The 20,944-nt window shown below is 39.5% G+C and overlaps 2 protein-coding genes across 2 annotated transcripts; both read right to left on the bottom strand.

Moving 5' to 3' along the window:
* Window positions 1-11,456: 11,456 nt before the first annotated feature.
* On the bottom strand, window positions 11,457-15,459 carry LOC145485771 (uncharacterized). Its single transcript, XM_081464396.1, has one exon. It carries the CDS (start codon window positions 15,373-15,375, stop codon window positions 13,468-13,470), a length of 1,908 nt encoding a protein of 635 aa, XP_081320522.1. The 5' UTR covers window positions 15,376-15,459; the 3' UTR covers window positions 11,457-13,467.
* LOC145485772 (uncharacterized) lies at window positions 15,454-17,066 on the bottom strand. Its single transcript, XM_081464397.1, has 2 exons — window positions 16,454-17,066; window positions 15,454-15,987 (listed from the first exon to the last, which is right to left on the bottom strand). The coding sequence occupies exons 1-2, from the start codon at window positions 16,466-16,468 to the stop codon at window positions 15,454-15,456; spliced, it is 549 nt and encodes a 182-aa protein (XP_081320523.1). The 5' UTR covers window positions 16,469-17,066.
* Window positions 17,067-20,944: the final 3,878 nt, after the last annotated feature.

Raw genomic sequence — 20,944 nt, 5'->3', positions numbered from 1 at the left:
GCGTAAATACGTCTTTATTAGGTTATCCTTGTGTTTTCTGTTTTCTTACTGTCGGCCTAGCCTAAGTCCTGGGAAGAAAAGGTAATAAATTCACTGAAATTCTCATGCTTGTTTGGATAATTAATTAACGCAAGATGTAACTTAGATGTTGTTGTTTTTATAACCGGTTATCAGAGCAGCTCGTTTGTGTCTTTTCAGTTGATAAACTAGTCACAGAGCACTTACCTCACATTCGTATTTTATTGTTTTTTTTTTTTTGTTTTTTCACGTGATCAGTTTCAACGAACCCAGATCAGTGCTGAACTAAAGCGGTGACTATTGACGACTATTCGCCACTATTCGTGACTGTTCACCACTATTCGCTATTCGAGTTTTTTTAGACACCCTGCTAAAGGTCAGGAAATGGCCAGGAAAAAGACATTTTCCCTATGAAAAAGGATTTGTTAAAAACTTGTCAGTCATAATGAATGGGTGGAAAGGAGGGCTGCCTCTGAGGGTAGGCTAGAAACCGTTACTATGTTTGTTGTTTATTTGGTTAGAGAAATTTTATTTTTATCAAGGGAAAGTCTGAGAAAAGCATTGTTCTGGACTTCTAGTTTTGTCTCTAACTCAAATCCTTGCATTGTGGATAACAAATCATGTTTGGAATTCAAGACAGAATTGATGTTAAATACATTTATCAAAATTATTTTTGACATGCTTATATTTTTTGCTATTACACAATTTTACAGTCCCAGTGTTGTAACCGAATAGTCCGAGCACGCCTTCCGTGCCTATCATGGTAAACACCTGACACCTTTAATTAGTTTTCAGGGCTTGGCTCGGTAAAATGCCAACACACCGGAGAATAAGACACGTTGTGCATTTAAAACGCGGCGATGAATTTCAAGCTCCCGAAGACATATATTCAGTCTTGCCTTGGGGTTTTAAGCGATATCACAAAGGACTTCAAGAGTCAACTTCTTGAAAACTATTCAACGAATTTCATTTGAAATACCTGTACTTTTTTAGAAGAAAATAACTGGCGACTGAGTGCGTGCTTTATTCGATATATTTTTTTTTTTATTGATATCATTGTATGCTCTATTGTTTGACGCACAAAAATCTCAATAAAATATTCTGATGCAGCAAACACTTTTCTCGTGGGTGGAATGAATTTTAATCGTGTATGTAACGAAGTCTCAAAGGACATCCCGTTCATTTTAGTGTCAGAAAGCGTCGTGTGTTGTGAAGGTGAACTAGTATCATCGTCGATGTGCTCCCCTTCGCAGATAAGTACACGCTTTCGTTTTTTCATTTCATGACCTTGTTCGCTTTTCGCCTCGTTTCGCTACGCTTGCCCTTTTCCAGAGTTTAGTGGTTTAGTATAACCAGTTCGTTGAACAATTTTTTACGTCCAAACAGTGAAGAAATTGTTGAATACTGGGAGGGTGTGAAACTTTCGGAATTAAAGAACTACCAAGTTTGTTTAGACAAGCACATCAGAATAGCAGGTTTGAAAGTTTCTTACTGAATATCACATTTCAGAAATACTAACTCTCTTGTTCGTCGTATTTGTAACTGTTTAATGTTGTCCACTGCGGGTCTGAACTACAGGTCACATTCCACAGGTCAGAGTACAGAGTCACTGTGCTACAGATAAATAAACAGCACCAAGATTCAGTCTCCTAGCCCTAATTAGCCCTAGCACTCTGCGAAAATGTTGTTTTAGATCGAGGGGAAACTTTTGGCATAGCTATTCATCAGTAGAGTAAGGATTTCTACTCTTGACCTGTGGAATGTGACCTGTGTTGTAGACCCGGCTTGTTGTCCATTGCTCCGATGCTCTGAGCTGCTAAGGGTATGAAGATCTGACTGACTTAATATCAACAGTTTTAAAGTTACGTCAATAATATTCCCTGAGAATTTAAATTCTTTTCTCGTGCAGGAACAGTTTGTTTCCATACAATCGCTGAGCTTACTGCTCGTGAATGTTTTAATTGGAGTTTAATTTAGTCGGTTTTACTTTGAGAGCGACTTTGTTGAGATGTTATACAGCCATCCTTGTCCTTTGCCACACGATTGATTTCTGACACATTTTCGGGTAAGTAAAAATATTTGGCTAGAATTTCAGACATAAAGGCAGATTTGAGTTATAATTGCATTGTGGCTTTTGTTCGTTTATCCTCATGTTTTCATAATTGTTCACATTTTCGTGAAATCAGAAATTACTTGACGAATGCAACCAATTTTGAGCAAACTTGCGTTGAATTCTGGCGAGAAAATAATCCTAAGAGAACATTAAGAAATTTGTTAATGCAGGCGATATTGCCCTATGTTATATGGCCGGTTTCTAACTACTAAACTGATTGACCGACTGATAAGACCTCAAACTCAAAGGTTATATATTTTTGACAGTTTCCTTTCTCCTTCTGGCATTAGACGAACATAGGGGAACCCAAAGGAAATGTAACCATTATGAGCAGCCGTGTTCAGCTTTGAAGCTCCGTTCTCTCCTTATCAGTTTCTTCATGTTGCGATCAACTCCAATTTCAGGTAAATTCTAGGTTTTACTTTATCTTTATTTTACAAGTATGATCTGACCTTGTTGGAAAGTCTGATTTAAAAATTCTGACTATGATAGCTATCACGATAAATTGATTGTTATGGTTCAGTTTGACCCTTGCTACAATTTTATGATTTTTTTTGTTCTAGTGTATGGTAATTTAAATTAAAATGTAACAGAAACCTTTTTGGATTGCAGGTTGTAGTTCTTGGGCTCTAAGGCAACCTGGTAGTTGACTTCAGGAAATAACTGATTTCAGATAAGTACATCGTAGTTTTGTCATTTGTTCGTCGTTTTCCTGGTAAACGATTTAATTCAAAACAAGATTGATCGAAATAGAATATACCACCAGAATCCCAGACCTAACACGTTTGTACTCAGTAAATTTTCTAAGCGAAAAGAAAGCCAGTCACCACTGTAAAATGCATTTCTCTAGTCTCTTGATCTCAGGCTAGCGAATACAATGTAATATGCCTGAAAATAGCAACATTGTACAACTACAAGACTGCTCTATTGAATAAAAGGAGATTTACTTCATTTATTGACATTTGCTCTCTTTTTTCCAAGGTTGAACACAGAGTGCACGTGCATTGAAAGAAAATGCAGCCATTTTGGATTGTAGTGTTTTACCCTTCGCTTCGATGCAAGCAGACGACATCTGAAAGATTTTATAGTCAAATAAGCTCGTTGTCATTTTCTTAACCGTTCTGTCTTATAACATTTACAGTATCAGTCCAAGAATGAAAATAATTGATTTTCTTTTATCATGTTGAGTACATCCTGAGGGAAATAACCAAATGAACTGTCTTCATGTAGCAAAAAAAAAAAAAAAAAATTTTATACTGCTTCGTGCGTTCAAACGCTGCTTTAAATGTCTCTGTGAACCGCTAGCTCTGCATTGTTTTGACCAAATTCCTAAGCCTAACGCAATTTTTAAAAGTCAGTGTATCAAAGCTTCCTCTTTTCTTTTTCATGCAGGGTTTAAAAAAGATATGCTGAGAGAAAACAAGTCCATTTTGTACGACAGTGCGTGACTCTTATGTTCTTTGGTACAAAGTAAGTATTGCAAACATCTTGGTTCAGATAGACCAGATATTATCTTCGCAGTTTTCTATTCATTAACTGAGAAATGTTGTCTAAATGTACCACCAAAGCTCAGCAGTAACGTTCATAAAATATTTTTTGCCGGTGTAAGAAATTTATCTCCAACTTGCCTCACTTGGTTTCTGGAAAATTTATGAAACGAAATACTGAAAATTTGCCAATGCAAGAAAAGCAACTTCGTTAGCTCTTGGACTCAGTGGTTTCAATCAGTAGTTCACTGCTTGCTAATGGCTGGAAACGCTTTTTCTCTGCAATAAGTCCAGCACCTCAAATTTTCCGTTTTTTTCGGTTTCAGTCCAAAGTTAATAAAATCTCCTTCCATGTCAATACATTTCAAAGTATCTTGCAGAGAAAATGTTTAACCATTTTAATGTCCTCGGCAGAACCAGGAAGTTTGTTTGAGATTTGCCAGCCAACAAAAATTTAGTGTTTTACCATACAGTATTGATACCTGCTTTAAGAAGTCACTGCAGAATTGTCTGTTATTAAATTTATAAACACGTCTCGAATTTGTTGATGAAAAAATAGTTCGTTTTACGTTTAATCTCCCTTTTTGCACGGTGAACTCGGATATTGAAGAGAAAGTGTGGCCATTTTGGATTGCAGTGTGTAATTCTTGAACGCTGATGCACTATGACATATTGGGAAAATCTTAATTCAGAAAAGTTCACCCTTTCCTTATTTTACTTGAATTTGTCGTCGACCACTTTAATAACTGTGTCATTTAAAGTATCCCGTAGAGAAATCTAATCGGGAGTAGTGAAGGATGAAATTTTGATCCTGTGGTGAACGTGGGACAAAGAATTGAACATCTCAGTCCGTGACGGGATTCGAACCCATAAACTCTTAGATACCGGTTGGGCAACGAGGAATTGTTCTGATGTCCGAACGAATTCTTAAAAGTAACACGATTGCGAGAGATTTGTTAATCAATTTCAATAAAGTAATGCCTTAAAAAAGCACTGTAAATGTGTATTTAGGGGCAGATATTCGAAATTAACACAACTGGAGATCTGAAAATCGTTGAAAAGTAATTTAATTTGTTGTTTTTTGCTCTTTTTATCACCAGGTTGAATGCAAACATCGTTGCAATAGAACGTGTAGCCATGCTGGATCAAAGTGTGTAAGCTCTGGAAGCCTGGTTCAAGTTGACAGCCATTGAAAACACCTTTTTTCAGGTAAGTCGTTTTCTTCTCTGTTTACCATTGAACGGTTTCAGTCCAAAGAGTCATCAGAGTCTGACCATATAAATACCTTCCTGACCCTTGTTATAAGTATCTTAGTTGGAGAGAAAATATCGGAATCAGGATATATTGTAACTAGTAAGAAGAATTTTACTTGAAGATTGGAGACTTGTCCAGTGACATAATGGAATCAAAGTTAACAGAATAAAACAACATGCTGGTGTTACTTATTATAACTTTCGTAAGAACATTGTGAAAACAGTAAGTGTTAAGTGATACAATCAATATTAACCAGCTATTTTGTTGATATTTCCTTTCTTTCTAGGTTAAATGCCCTTTCAAAGAAATATGTAGTATATATCTTACTTCAGATAAGTCGTTCTCTTGTTTCTCTATTCGTTTACCATGAACGGATTCAGTCTAAGAGTGATCACAATATAACCTCATCGTACCTCGTTGCGTTGTCAAGTATGTTACAAAGGCAATGTTACCAAATTCATAAACTAAGAACTAAAGAAATGTATGACAATCAATTGGGAAAATTAATATTTTGAGTACGAGACTGAAGTGGAAGGTTGAACATCGCAATTTATTATTTTAAGGGACAACTTGAAACGGCCGAATATTCTCCGCAATGCAAAATTGAAGTGCTTTTTCCTGACATTTTGAATTCAAATTTAACAGAATAAAAACGTGGTGCTGGTACTAGTAATTGTTACAAATTTATTTTGATATAAACATTGTGAAAAACAAAGATTCTAAAGTAGCATTTCAGCTTATCTCGGCTTGGCTTTGCGAACGAAGCTTTAAGGAAGTGATCCATTTATGCTGCAGACAGAGAACAATGTACGACAATTTACGAGAGCAATTCCAGTTTAATAGTACAATGATAATTTGCAGTGCGAACAATGCTTTCCTTATACGACGCCGCAAATGAACTTTAAAGGCGATTCATTTAGAGAAGGAATTGCTCAAAATCAAATGTGTTTTAAAATAGTATTGTCAGGCATTCAAGAACAAACAGCAACTTAACTTATAACGACTGATAGAGCTCATGACTTTATCGGCATGACAATTCTAATTGCGCTTTGATAAACACGATCAATTTTTGGTCATCAATGTTCGAAGCTTGACCAAAATCTATATAAACATCCACTACTTTTTCGTCTGTGTAACTGGTATAAATATAGTGTTAAACATGGAGGTGAATGAAAAAATATCATCGCCTAGGGCAAATTAGTGTCTTGCTACACCATTTAATATGGAAAATTAACGTTTAGAACAGAGAAAACAAAATTAATTTTTCAGGTGGTTGAAAATATTTACGAGCGTTGTTTGGCTTCGATACGTACTTGCATGTGTCCGGGCACAAGTGGGCTCAAGCCTTGAGAGAAATGTCATGTTTTCGATGTAGCGATGTTTCACTGACATAGATTTCAAAGTGTAGTTTGAGTATTTTCTTTTTCGCAAGAAAACAACAGTTTGTTGCATGTCAATAAAGTTTTTGTGTCAGTATTCAAGCAAACAACAAACAAATAACATTCCAGCTAGAATAAATGTGTGACGCTAGTCTCGCAGGGTAGCTGAAATGATAAATTGAAGTAATGGTCGATACATTTTAAAACAAACAACAGAAAAAAATGGACCCAGATAAAAATAGATAAATAAAACAAGTACACAGGTCAAAGGATGTCAAAACTACTGTTTACACATATGAAATGTAATAATGAAATGGAAAATAGATAAAATAGAATCGAAAACTTTAGAAAGCTTTGAATTTACATAGTATGTTAATTGCTGCACGCGCAGTCTCCCGCTTCCTTGGAATTTCGTTTTCCGTAAATAATAAACAATCTTCAATCTAAGCAGGAGCCATAACCGGGGACCGAGACCGTAAGTCTCGGGATCTGCGCGCACCTAATGATATGGGGCACTTTGGCTATTTTTAGAACAAATTGCACCACCCTGACGACATACATCCGCGCGGATGTCGTGGGTTCTCGCGTGGATGTTGTCTAAAGAATAAAGTTTATGTAAGAAATCTCTCTACTCTGGTATCGAGGAAATTTGTGAATTTCTCAAACAGTGCTTAATCATAACCAAAACCTGTTTTTGATAGTTTCTTATTATTTCTGCTCGTTTGGCAAGGTCGCAAAAATTTTTGGAAGGAAAGTCTGACGCGTACAAGTAACTCCAGGGCGTGCACTTTAAAGTCCGAGTCGGTGTTTTCAATTGTAGCTAATTGGCAACAAATCTTGACGAAGATTTCTTTCGTTATCTTTTGTGCTGAGATTCTGCAACAATTTTCACCGACGCCAAAAGGCTACTATCATGTGTGTTTCTTCAACGTAGTGAAATTTTCCACAGCTGCGAAAATAAAATAGATAAGGAGCTTTGATAACTCAGCCAACAAAATCGAAATCGTTATTCGAGTTGATTAAAGAAAGCGTCATCGTAACTTTGCTGATTATTCCTGTTGTATTCACATATTTTCAGCTAAGCAGTTTAATATGTTCTGAAACATTTATCAACCTTGAACATATTTAAAAACTAGAGATGTTATTGCGGAAGTCCAATTTGTCATGTTTACTGACTGTACAAAACACTCATCGGCGGGCGCTCTTATTCATCGACAACAGACAATTTATTGAATTTTCACACAAACAAAGCCTAGCCGTATCTACAGACGTAAACTTATTGGGCCTTGATGAAATGTCAAGTGTTGCTTACAATTCTGGCGAAATGCAAACTTGCAATTTTTTACTACTTTTCGGTGGCGATAGACTCTGGCGAAACCCACCCAAGCGTGTGGCAAGAGGAGGGAAACTTTGAAGTCCTAGAACGCTGCAATATCCAAATATTTCCAACTAGTTTTTTGCTGTGTTACGGAAAAGCTGTTCATCTTCAGCATATGTGAAATTTAGAGTGGAGTAATGTGGAACTCTTGTAAAAGAAGCAGCGAAACACGACTTGGTCTGAGTGACATAAAACGGGACATACCTAAATTCGACACTGCCTTACTTCAGTCGAATTGGAGCAGCTTACGACAAAAATACTGAAGCAATATTCCAACAGACATAAACGTATTGAGTTGTGGGCCAAAAGCATAAAATATGTCGGGAATTTCGGATGCCATTTCCCCCGCGCTACAACCGCAAAAATCCTCGAAGCACGTACGCGCGCTTTCCGCACACGATGATGCAATTTGTTCTAAAAATAGGAAAATTGTCCCGCATCATAGGGACAGCCCCAATACTAGAAATGGCGCTTGCTTACGGTCTTCGTCCCCGATTATGGCTCCTGATCTAAGCTCATTTTAGCAACTCAGTGTATAATTTTCACATCGATTCGACATAGGGAAGATTAGTACAAAGTTATTGCATTGAAAAACGTTATTATCAGAAGTTAGAAACTAGTCTCACTTAGTGCAGGAACCTTGATTTTACAAGAAGTATTTACAAGCAATATTACTGAGGAAAGGTTTCAAGACATAATTATCATTAAGGTTTAATTTTTGCTTTGAAACTTTTGAACAAACCTTTTGAATTCTAATCATATTCGTCTATCCTTTTCATCTTTTATATGGAGTTCTTAAAAATGAAACAAATTTCAGAACAAGCAAAGGGTGAAGGTTAACTGAGTGTCTCTTTCCATGTTCATCAAATTATAAATGCGGTATAGCAATAAAACTTATATGCAGTATGTGGTGATTAATCATCTAGGAATGTTAATTTTCGTGCAATAACTTGTCAGGTAAAAATGATATCGTGCTTTTGAAAAGGACCTCCATCTTGGATTTCAAAATTTTGCAAATATGTCAAAAAGTTTGAAAATACTAAAAAATATGGCGATTCAAATTTTTTTTTTAATTAAGACTTTGTAAAAACCAAAAAAATCTCTAAAACATAGACTTGAGCTTAGAAAAGTACACCAAAATTCATAAAACGCCTTTGAGTGTGCTTGTTTGCCACAGGAACGTCAGGAAAAGCAATGAACTAATTGACACAACAAAACGTTCCCTGATTGTTTTAACAAGGAGTTACCAAGTTTAGTTATTTATATTGACCTGCGTCAGTTTCCATTGTTTTCACTTTATCAAGATACTGGAAAGAACATTGACCTAAATCCTGTTTCGAGACGCATTGGCAATAATTAAAGTGAGATAAAAAAGTACTTAAACACAATACATTTGAACATAGTTAATAGAGGGAAATGGTTAATTTCTTTGTTGTATGTTTTTGTTGGCTGTTTGGGGCGGGGGCGGGGGGGGGGGGGGGTTGACCCTGCACAAAATCTGGAAAAATACAAAAAGTGGTTATGTGTGCTCATACAACTAACCAATAGAAACATTGCGATTACGTAATCCATGCACAGTTTGGGAGCATACAACAAAAAGATGTGCAGGGTCAAAGACCTTCCAACATAACTCTTAGCCTGTTTGTTTGCTTTTTTGATGTTTGCTGGGATTTTTAACTATTCCCTCTATTCACTATGATTTGAACAAATACAACTGTCTTAAGGATATGCTTGAAATTGTATCGATGACCTATAACAAACTGGAACCGAGAATCAAACACGTAATCGTGAGGAAATTTAGTCCTGGACATGTTGACAGGTCGTTAATAATTTGCAGCAGGAAATTATTTCACATCATTGCTGATAAAGGCTGTATTTTTACCCTGCATTTGTAAGTCTATTTCTTAGCTGGTCGGTAATAGCAGATCGAGTTTTGATGTTGTTTCCGAAGCAGTATTTGTTTTTCAACTCCATGGCAGGCAAGTGTACTATGGTTTCTGATAGTTAAATAAGCGACGCTTTGGTAAGCAGTGAAAACACAGGTCAATTTGCAAGGACCGACGTAACCTAATAAAAAAAGAAGTACCGGATCCTGTCCCTGTAAAGGATGTAATTGGACTTGGTGATGTCGGACTACTGACAAAAACGCTGGGCTGATAAAAAGGTTGAGAACGACATAATCAATTCATATATTTCGAAAAGCTTAAAAAAAAAACGTCCAGTGCCTTGAAAAGATTGCAGAGGGTTTGTTTTTGATTTTTCGGTTTTACGTTCTTTTATCAATAATATCAATACTTTTGAAGCATGAATCAGTGGTACCCTATTAAAAGTTAAAGGGACACAGTCAGCTGGAGCACATGCGCATTAGATACCATTTGATTTCATAGTTAATTTGCCTATCACAGAGAAACGATCCATACTGTTTTCAACCAAATATGATACAAAAACTATCATAGGATGAGCAAAAGCCCACTCAAAAACAGGTTTTTCAGTAAACGATTGAAAATCAAGCAAAACACTGCGAAGATTGAAGCGGATTTCTAGATGTACTCGACGAGTATCTTTGATTTCAGGTTGAGGTGAACTTTTTCAAAGTGAGAAAACTAGTGACCAGGTCAGCGCGGTCCCAAAGCCGACCGTGTCCCTTTAAGGATACCAAAAACACTAAAAACCATCTTTAACAAGAGGTGCTGTTTTCTGTAAGCGATAATTCAACCAAGTATTAACACAGCGGAGCAGGGCTTAAGTTTTGTATCACTCGACTTCAGTTTGCAGAGAAATATTAAGCCACGGCCCATCCAAGGCTGCGAAGAAGACAAGTGGAAATGAATATGTTAGTTTCTTTCTTAAGATTTGTTAAGTGCAGTTCAGAAAACCTGAAAAAAGACATTAAATGCAAGTCATTTCTTCCCTACTGGTTCAGATCTAGGCAGAGCGTGTTGTTGATCATAAGTAAGGAAACAAGGTCGTGTCAACATGCCAGCAGAAGTAAATGGTTGCTGCAAAGTTAAAGTTTACCTTTGAAAATGAAATTTACAATTTTAACTTTAAAATTTCTAGGTCCAAAAATGTTTTCTAACAAAAGAATTCACAAAGTCAATCAGTCTTCATAATGATTTCATGAAAACGTTTTATTGTGATCACTCTTGATCATTATGTAAGAATTAATAACCAACGGTTATTGCGCTTGACAACGGTACAGTAATCTGTTTATCATTAGTACAAATCTACCGGATTATACTAATGCACTACTGCATTCTGATTGGCTAAGGTATATCTTGTACGATCAGCCATTACTATTCAGTGGTTGAAGATTGTCTGCAAAATAGGGACATTTTTTCTCGTCTCACCGAAGTTTCGGAAAAGGATTTGGAAATATTGAATGGATAATGAAATTCTCCAGAAGGCGCAGTGAAACAAGGCCATTTGCTGTCACACCACTCGAAATTTTAGAAAAAAAAAACTGATAATCGCTCGGACAAAGCTGAAGGATGGACTCAAAAGACAGTTCATTCTGCGCTCGATAACACTATTGTGACGTTTTAAAGTGTAGAGATTTAACTGGCAATCATTTAGTAAGAGTTCTATATTAAAACGTCTAGTTTATTTTGCTTAGTATTTGTTTATTTTTTTCTGAAGCCAAAAGCTAGTGTTACCTTGTAAACATTTCATTATATATGTAAGCACCGTAAGTTTTATTTGGGAAGAAAATATAGAATAAGTAGGAGAGTATCGCAGCAGCACCCTCACTCCTACAGTTCATCGCACAATAATTCATGTTGATTCTGCGTGACACATTCTGATGAACTGTTAAGTGTCATTGTCAGTAAGGACCAGGCAGGGTCCACGGATCGAGGTCGGCCGATTCCGTCCAAACTTTCAGCATTTTTCCTCTATCAGATAAGATAACGACCGGTGGTATTTTTAGTAAGATAAAATAAATTTCATAGAATTTAGACCACCCCCCTAGTTTTTGGTGCTATTTTGGCCACGTGAGACGGGAAATTTGGGTAAACTTCCATGAATGATTTTACGTTTTTCGCATTAACCTTATTCATTTATACGAACTGTACATACTTCCCAGCCTATAAACAGCTCATGTCTCCAATATAAACGAATTTGGTTAAAAATAACTTACTTTGGAGTGGTTCCAAATATCATCACTTAGAGGCTATCGTAAATAAGAAGAATTTTGGCAATTTTCAAAGCTGGTTTTCTCTAAAGTGCGGCAGTTTATTTCCAGATCAAAACTAGTTTTTATTAGTCTGTCTTAGAGTCTTTACAAATACGCAAACTCTCATTTGGCAAGTTAAAATCCTGTCGCGTGAGCTCTCTCGCGACTTTAACCTAATTTCCTAATTTGCATAATTGTAGTTTTTCCGGGAAAAATTTCCTCTAGATTTGCGACATGTTAGAGGCGTTTATTGGCTTTTTTACTATGACTAAGAGAAAAATATAACTTTTTCAGATAAGTGGCTATACTTCAACCGCGTATTTTGTCATTTGGTGGGTCAAAATCCCCTCCCGTAAGCTTTCTTCAAATTTGACTAATTTGCATGTTGTCGATTTTTCCCCGGAAAACTTCGCGTATTTGTTGATATTACATACAAGCGATGATGACCCTACACCTAATGAAACAAATTTTCTTTAAGTTCTTGTTTTTGAAACTATTGTTGTTTCGATCTTGCAGACGTTGACAGTCCACAAGGAACATGACAGTTCGCGAATCGAATTCTGTCATTTTAATAACCACGGACATGCAAATTAGTATGCCAGACAGACTCAAGATTGTGTTTTGTAAGTTAGTGAACAGTTTTGGAGACTTCCAGAGTTATTTTTTCACTACATGTGATGGGAGGTAAACAAGATGCCGAAATGACAGTCAATTCGGTGGAAGAGGAAATGTAATTCGAACATTAAGTAACATGGCTGTGCAAATTAGTGAGTCGAAACTTAATACACTGTTACGTAATAGATTCCTGGCTGGGAAAGTGACAAAACGTTACTAAAGCTGAGCAATCCGTGTTTATTGCTGCTGAAATCTTCGTCCTATTTCTTTAAGCACAGCTTTTTCGTCGATGAAGAAAACCCGGATTGGTTTTATCCATGATAGCATTTAAGTATGGCAACGGACAGCTGGCGTTTAGCAATGCGTAAAAATCCTTGCAGTTCTCGTTTTACTGTGTTTACCATAGCATTCATTCAGTTTTCAGTCTTATATTGTTTACAATTTTACAAGTATTTATAAACCCTGTTATGTAAGGGTCCCTGCACTTATCTAAAAGGCCCCAATAGAGAAGATGGGGGTAGAAGCAATGAGATCCTCCCTACTAAAACCATGTGACGTTATTTTTGAAAACATGCGCAACTCTCAGAAAATTTTTCAATGGCCTCGACGAAAGTCTTTTTTCTTGACAGCGGTCCACTTGTCGTCAAGTGTAGCTGATTGCAGATTTCTTTCAGAACTGCCAGTTTGAGTGAGTCAAGGTTCTTGTTCTTTACAAGTTCGCAGATATTGCTATCACCCACGATGATTGGATGGCTTGGTTTACCCATATCATCCATCACCAAACTTCTAAGGGTGTCAAGGGCCATTTCCGACTCTGCGGCCTCGATGTCTTCCTCAGGGATTTCCTCCGCATCAATACCCCTATGACGCAGCGCCGCTGTCTGACGTGAAAACAGGCTGCTGATTTGCTGCGCAGTCCTCCACTCTTCGGGCTTAAACGTGAGCTCTCCGTCTTCATTTCTGAGGGTCTTCATCTCCCTCGCTACCTGCACAGGATCGGCCTTGTTTCCAGTTCTTGCACCCTCTTCAAATTTCTTCATCAAGAAGGCCTAGACGTTATCAGTCATTCTGGTGGGTCGTTTTGTTATCTTCAGAGCCCACCCCAATGGTCTAGGGTCATATCCTCTGACAGTGCTGCCATTATCCTCACCTTGCGATGAGGTTGATGGCACATCCGGAACAAACGTCACCCCCGTCGTAATTCCCGCCCATTTCCTCCTAACGCGGTCATACATGGACTCGCAGTCCACCTCAAGACGGTGCTTGCCCGTGTCCATATGGGTGTCTGCCTCTGCTTGGGTCTTGAACGTGAGGACGCATCCAGTCTCTTGGCAAGAGTAGATCTCGGACTGGTTCCTGACGCTCTCACCCACACTTCCCCTGTGTGTAGCTTGACCAAATGGCTTTATCACCCTTAGCCCAGTATCTCCTTGTGGTGTAACTCCAAGACCACTATAGGGGATGAGGCGTCCAGGGCCGATGTCGTACGCTTTCCACACACGGACGCCACACTCCTCATACTGGAAATTGTTCAACACGCTAATACCTGGTATCTTGCCATCTTTGTTTCTCTCCCTGGTCGTGTCCACCTCGACGACCGCTGCTCTGCACCCTTTGATACCACCATTTGATTCTAGTGCTGTTTTCATATCCTCAGCAGTGACGACGTCGTGCCTCTCGTTAACCCAGCGCTTTATGTGTGCCTTCATAGCAGCAGTCTTCCTATCGCAGATGTCCTTACCAGCCTGTGGCTCTGAGAAATCATATCGCACTGGCCTGACACCGGTTCTCACCCCCAATTCTCTAAGACTTAGCAACAGATGCCCATTGTGGTAACATCCAGCGTTATCTGATCGGAGGTAGGCTGTTGTCACAACTGGATACTCCTGTTTGACTTTGTGCAGCAAGTCCTCTATGATTGAAAGAACGGCAAAGCTATTTTGGGAGCAGTTGTTGAAAATGTGTACAAAACACTCGACTTCATGCTTGCTCTCCACTGTTGTTCTAGTGATTACTGCGCTGATATGCCAGCTTCTTCCCCTCTTGCCAAAAAAATCACTCATCTGTTCTCTGTATTGCACAGGCAGAAACTTCATGGCCCAGTCCATTATGACAAGACACGAGTTCTCGTCTAACTTCTGGAGGATATGTTGCTTGGCTTCGTCCTGGTTACTTGACCGTAGCAAGTGAGCCTTCCAAGCCTGTATGTTGCGCACACAATCTGTGTACTCAAACCTCAGCCTACCCCTCTCCTCTTCTGTCATGTCCGCTTTGTCTTGCATCTCTGCCACCTCTCTCAGTACTCCTTCCAGACTCTCACAGCGCTCACATTCGTAGCAGTGTTGGTGATCACATTCGCTCCTAAACTCCCATGCACTACTGTCACTTAGTGCGTGGACCGTGCAGTGATCACCGCAATGTTCACCTCGTCCGATATGTGTCTTGAAATCATTCTTCAAGTACCTTTTTCCATCCTTTAGTAATTTCTGAGTGGCAGTCACGCTGATGCCCTGATCTGCTAAGCCCTCCAACATCAAAAATACCTGGTAAAATGCCTCTGTACCCTCTGCAGTGGTGTTGTCAAGTCCCTGAAGGGATTTCTGCATAGAGGCCGAACACACCTCAATCATTCGGTAGAGAGAACGCTGGCTCGCTGGCTCGAACTCTTGTTCTTTACAATAGTCTAAATATTGTCTGATGATGCGTGAAGGGATGACGGTCCTTATGACCGCTGGTATGATAATCTTCTCTCCCGAGTCAAGCTTGAGAGTTTTTGTCCCGAACGCCACGTCCTGGACAAATTCTGGTCTGGAGATATATTCAATGAAATGATCCACCTTTTCGTGCTCAATTCTTGTACGGAAACTAGGAATTTCGAGGAGTGGTTGGCCCTTTCCGGCTTCTGTTGCATGCTGGCGAGCTTGATCAATGCGCCATTTGGAGAGCCCAGGGATCATCTCTTGAAGCTCAGCTCTTGAAAAGTCGTCTGCAAAGAGGGAAAGGATCTGCCGCTTTGTTTGCCAATGACCTGCTTGTCAATAGGCCTTGACTAAAATGTCGACAAGACCAGAGTTGGGATCAAAACGCTTGCGCTTGCCTTGGTTGTCTCTGTTTGGATCCAAAAGTGCCTCCGTTTGTAACGCCTTCCAAACCAATTCTTCTTGGCCGGGAGTGATGACTGACAATGAGGTCGCTATAGTCTCTTTAGCTTTGCGGATGTAATATCGCTGCTGGGTGTCAGAGACGTCGTCCCAGGTCGTGTTCAGGGTGGACATTACAGGGCTGTACCGGCCACCTGAGATGCTGTGGACAGCGTCGTTTAATTTCTGCCGTTTGCTGTTTTGTTCCTCCATCTCGTCAACCCATATGCTAATCTCTTCTTCTGGTATCGGGGCTTGGGACGAATGGGACTGCAAAGAGACTGTTTCTGACCCCTCACCAGTGCTTGAGACCTCTGCACACACCGTGGCTGGCATTATGCTCTCCTCACAAACAGTAATGACAGAGAAAGTGGCGGAATCAGACTCCTCGATATCGTCTCCAATCCCCAAGGTGTCTGAGTAAGGATCCTGAAGCGTAATAAAATGGATTAGCAAATTATGAACAAGATTATTAGTAATTCCTCAAAGATCTCCAATACATGTAACTGTGGAAACTCTATATGTGTTTCCTAGCCGATGCCAAAGGGCTTCCTCGCATTTTTGTTCTTGTTGGTGTCTTCAAGCACTGGTCATTATTTAAGAGCGGTTGAATCTTAGTTAGGACTGGGACCAAGTTGCCATTCAGAAACCGTTCTCGACGCGTGATCGGAAAACTCGGATAAACCGCTATCTTTATAACTAGGTCCAAAGCCTCTCGGAAATCGACCACGCCTAAACGATTCAAAACGGACACCCATTGAAGAAAAGACAGGAAAACCAACAAAGATACCTTTTATTCATGTTGCCAGTCGTTATAGATATCAGGGCACCTGTGGGGCACATCAAAAAATCCTCTGATTACTAAGCTATGAATGGGCAATGTGCAGTAGCTTACCTGCTCTCCAGACATGAAACAGCGAGCCTTACGGGATTTGTAGTGTGCTCCGCGGCAGTTGGAACACACAGCTGTCAATAAAAATGATAATGATAAATAGATTAACAACACTGACCACAATCACCATCACGATCACCATCAACGTGAGTCACCCTTACCGTCACCGTAACCATCGTCATCATGGTCATCGTCATCGTACCCAGCTTAACTAAGGACGGCTGCCCAGTCTTATTAACCCATTAAGGTTATTTCGGGCAGCCATGTACTCTTTTTATTTTAACTTAGTTTTGTTCATTTAATTTCTAGCTGAGTGCAAATAAAGTTGTTGTTGTTGTTGTCAATCTGGTTTGTGCACTTACGCAACACCAAATTAAAGTGCTGTAATTTCCTTTCATGACAGCCAAAGGAAGGAAGGCGAGTGAAATAATGGGCGGTGGGCGTCCCTTGCAGCCCCACCCACCTTCCCATTCCCTCTAGGCCCCCTCCTGGTTCCCCTCCTGGTTCCCCTCCTCCCCATTCTCTCCCATTTGAAGTCATTTTGCAGGCAGGGTGCCTGATTAGCAAATTACCACTTCAGTCCACCTCGAAGCACTACCATAACGCCCCACCCCCTCCCTCCCTTTTTCAGAAAAAGGTATAAGGATACGAGACAATATAACAGAATCGAGCAATGCCTTTGTTTATTTAAACGAGTCGACTAAAAGCTAACAGCTCGTTCAAACACAAAAAACAATGGCATGGGATTACGTCTGGCTTCCTTCCCTTGGCATATTCCAATAAAAATTAAAATTTATGTACTGACCATATGAACAAGCACAAAGTAAAATACGCACCTTCGAAATAAAGTTTTCGTTTGTATTTACCAGTCAAGCCCACCCCGCAATTCTGAGGATTATGGCTGCGGTCTGGCTGCACTCAGTTTGTACTTACCCGAGCCGATGGGAACTGTGGCATGGTGAAATTGATAAATTTCGTCCGACAAGGTGGCGTTTACGCGGCGCGGTTTCATTATAGTTTTCCGCGGTTCTCGATGACTTGGATACGAGCATATGTTGCTCTTTCTGCCAGCCCAGTCTGTAGTTAATTTTTTTCTATGTCTCGGGCATATTGTCATTGATGTTTTCTCGTCTTCGGTTGCAACAAAGTATCCAGCTCTATTCAGGATCAGGTCAACCTCATTAACGTTTTCGTCTCCGGTTCGCTGTTGCCTTGAGCTCACTCCCAGGCTTAGTAGATGTGCAGTAATGTCTAGCTTACATGCCAACAGGGGTACAATCTGCGACCCCGTGCCCTCCAAACTACAGGCAGAATCAGGAGAACTGAACGAGCAAGTCAAACTAACATTCATATTGCAAACGGCAACATCTGCTAAATTGGATCAGTGTAAAGAATCGACTACAGCTGTCTGCAGATGATAAGATAAGGAATGGAAAATTATCCTTCCTGACGGTGTACTTCTACCAAAAATTAGAACCGCTCAATATTTTAAAGAGTTTGACAAAATGCTCCGGTGCAGTATACTATACAAAGCCACTGTACTAATCTGAAAAAGAAATGTGTTGCTCTTAGTCTTAAGTACCTGGAATGCGTCGCAAATTAGTCAAGCGTGAAATATTTCCGGGAAAAACTACAATTATGCAAATTAGGAAATTAGGTTAAAGTCGTGAGAAAGCTCACGCGACAGGATTTTAATTTGCCAAATGAGAGTTTGCGTATTTTGAAAGACTTTAGGACAGACTAATAAGAAATACTTTTGATCTGGAAATAAACTGCCGCACTTTAGAGAAAACCAGCTTTAAAAATTGCCAAAATTCTTCTTACCCACGATAGCCACGAAGTGATGATATTTGGAAGCGCTCCAAAGTAAGTTATTTTTAGCCAAATTCGTTTATGTTGGAGATATGAGCTGTTTATAGGCTGGGAAGTATGTACAGTTCGTGTAAATGAATAAGGCTAATGCGAAAAACGTAAAATCATTCGTGGAAGTTTACCCAAACTTCCCTTCTCACGTGACCAAAATAGCACCAAAAACTAGGGGGTGGTCTAAATTCTATGAAATTTATTTTATCTTACTAAAAATACCACCGGTCGTTATCTTATCTGATAGGGAAAAAATGCTGAGAGTTTGGAGGGAATCGGCCGACCTCGATCCGTGGACCCTGCCTGGTCCCTAGTGACAATGACACTTAATATTTGATTCAATCAACAGGCAGCCTGAGGAATAGTAAAGAAAGTGAATAATGATACACCACAGCGAACAACTGGCTAAAAGGCAAATGCAGAAACACTTTCAAATAAATTCTCTTTGAGCTTGGAAATAAACTTTAAGAAAAGAACCTGTACTCCGATCCGTTTATAGTAAATCTGTCGATCCTCATAGTAAGTTACGATGGAATAGTTGATTAACAAATGAAGCGGACGTGAATATATATAATATCAAGTCTGTATGAGAGAAAAATAAAAAGATAGAGATTTTCGCAAATAACGAAAGTAAACTTAGCTGATGTAAGGAAGGTGCAAAGAGCAAATTAAAGACTAGACTCGAATAAACTCTTACACCTTCCTGTGATAAAATATTATTTAGAAAATACTTATAAGATTAAACTTGGAAATACAGTTAACAATAAAGATTAGCGAAAAAACTGAGCAACGACGTTTCGGTGTCATCCTGGCACCATTTTCAAGTTAAAAAATATTTGTGCGAAAAGTAAACTAATTTATACCAATGGTAGAGGTGCGAAATTGAATAAATTAAGATTAAGATAGCTGTTCACCTGCACCTCTACCATTGGTATAAATTAGTTTACTTTTCGCACAAATATTTTTTAACTTGAAAATGGTGCCAGGATGACACCGAAACGTCGTTGCTCAGTTTTTTCGCTAATCTTTATTGTTAACTGTATTTAGAAAATAACTGTAGAAAAAAATATGCCGCAGAACCAGAACGGTGAGTGCGGTTAAACCTGTGTCGTTGTCTTTTACTTTGCATTTAAATTCAGTTTAATCCAATGAACATTGCTCATTCCCAAAGCGGAGGGCAATGCCAGAAAAAAATCGTCAGAAAATAAAAAAAATCGTGAGATACCCCTACACGAGCCATTGTGCACAGTAGTTTATCTTCGGCCAAAAACCCCTCACCATCTTACAGGGGACGATTGTTCGAAGAGTCTTAATTCCTGTCCCCCAAAACCCCCACTCCCCTGAATGAAACAATCGCGAAGGAGGATTAAATCTCGTCCATAATCCTTTACTTTCCTAGAGAGAATATTTGGGGCAGAAGTTTAACTCTCATCCATAATCCTCAACTCGTCCTTTAAAGTTCAAAAAGGGGTTGTAATATGAGGTAGACTTCCTCCCAAAGTACTTTTCACAGAGCGATTTAAAGGTTAAGAAGTAGCGGTAAGACTAAACTACACTGTGTCGACACTATGGGCATAAATAAGAAGTCTAGTCTTTCAGCCATTTCCTAAACCTTGACGATCTTAAAGAAAATTACTTTGGGAGGAAGTTTTACTAAAAATGTAACCACTTTGGACTTTAAAGGAAAGATTAAGAGATTATCGCTAAGACATACACTTCCCTCCAGATCTCCTTCCTAGGAAAGTAGGGGATTATGGAAGAAATTTATTCCTCACGCGCGATTGTTTCATTCAGTAGAGTGGAGGTTTGAGGTACAGAAATTAATGCTCTTCAAACAATATTCCCCGGTAAGATAGTGGAGAATTTTGGCCAAAAGATAAACCACTGTGCGCAAAACATCGTGTAGGAGTATCTCTAACTGACGATTTTTTAAAGCATTGCGCTCCGCTTTGGGAATAGAAAATCTATCTTGGATTCACCTAAATTTCAATGCAAAGTAATTCTCCTTCCAAGCAAGGTAGAGGATAATCACTGTTAATAATAAAAGCATTTCCACCTTGTTTAATAGGATTTCTGGAGTCATTACCTGACTTGAATACATAAATAAATTAACCATGGAAAGAGTCATCTTGCTCCCTACTACCTCCTCTGGGGAGGAGGAAGGAGGGAAAAAGAGTCATCTTGCTCCCTACTACCTCCTCTGGGGAGGAGGAAGGAGGGAAAAAGAGTCATCTTGCTCCCTACTACCTCCTCTGGGGAGGAGGAAGGAGGGAAAAAGAGTCATCTTGCTCCCTACTACCGCCTCTGGGGAGGAGGAAGGAGGGAAAAGGAGTCATCTTGCTCCCTACTACCGCCTCTGGGGAGGAGGAAGGAGGGAAAAGGAGTCATCTTGCTCCCTACTACCGCCTCTGGGGAGGAGGAAGGAGGGAAAAGGAGTCATCTTGCTCCCTACTACCGCCTCTGGGGAGGAGGAAGGAGGGAAAAGGAGTCATCTTGCTCCCTACTACCGCCTCTGGGGAGGAGGAAGGAGGGAAAAGGAGTCATCTTGCTCCCTACTACCGCCTCTGGGGAGGAGGAAGGAGGGAAAAGGAGTCATCTTGCTCCCTACTACCGCCTCTGGGGAGGAGGAAG

Source organism: Orbicella franksi, chromosome 4, assembly GCF_964199315.1.
Source record: "Orbicella franksi chromosome 4, jaOrbFran1.1, whole genome shotgun sequence".
NCBI lineage: Eukaryota > Metazoa > Cnidaria > Anthozoa > Scleractinia > Merulinidae > Orbicella > Orbicella franksi.
The sequence above is the reverse complement of the archived record's forward strand: the minus strand, read 5'-3'. Positions and strand labels throughout refer to the sequence as shown.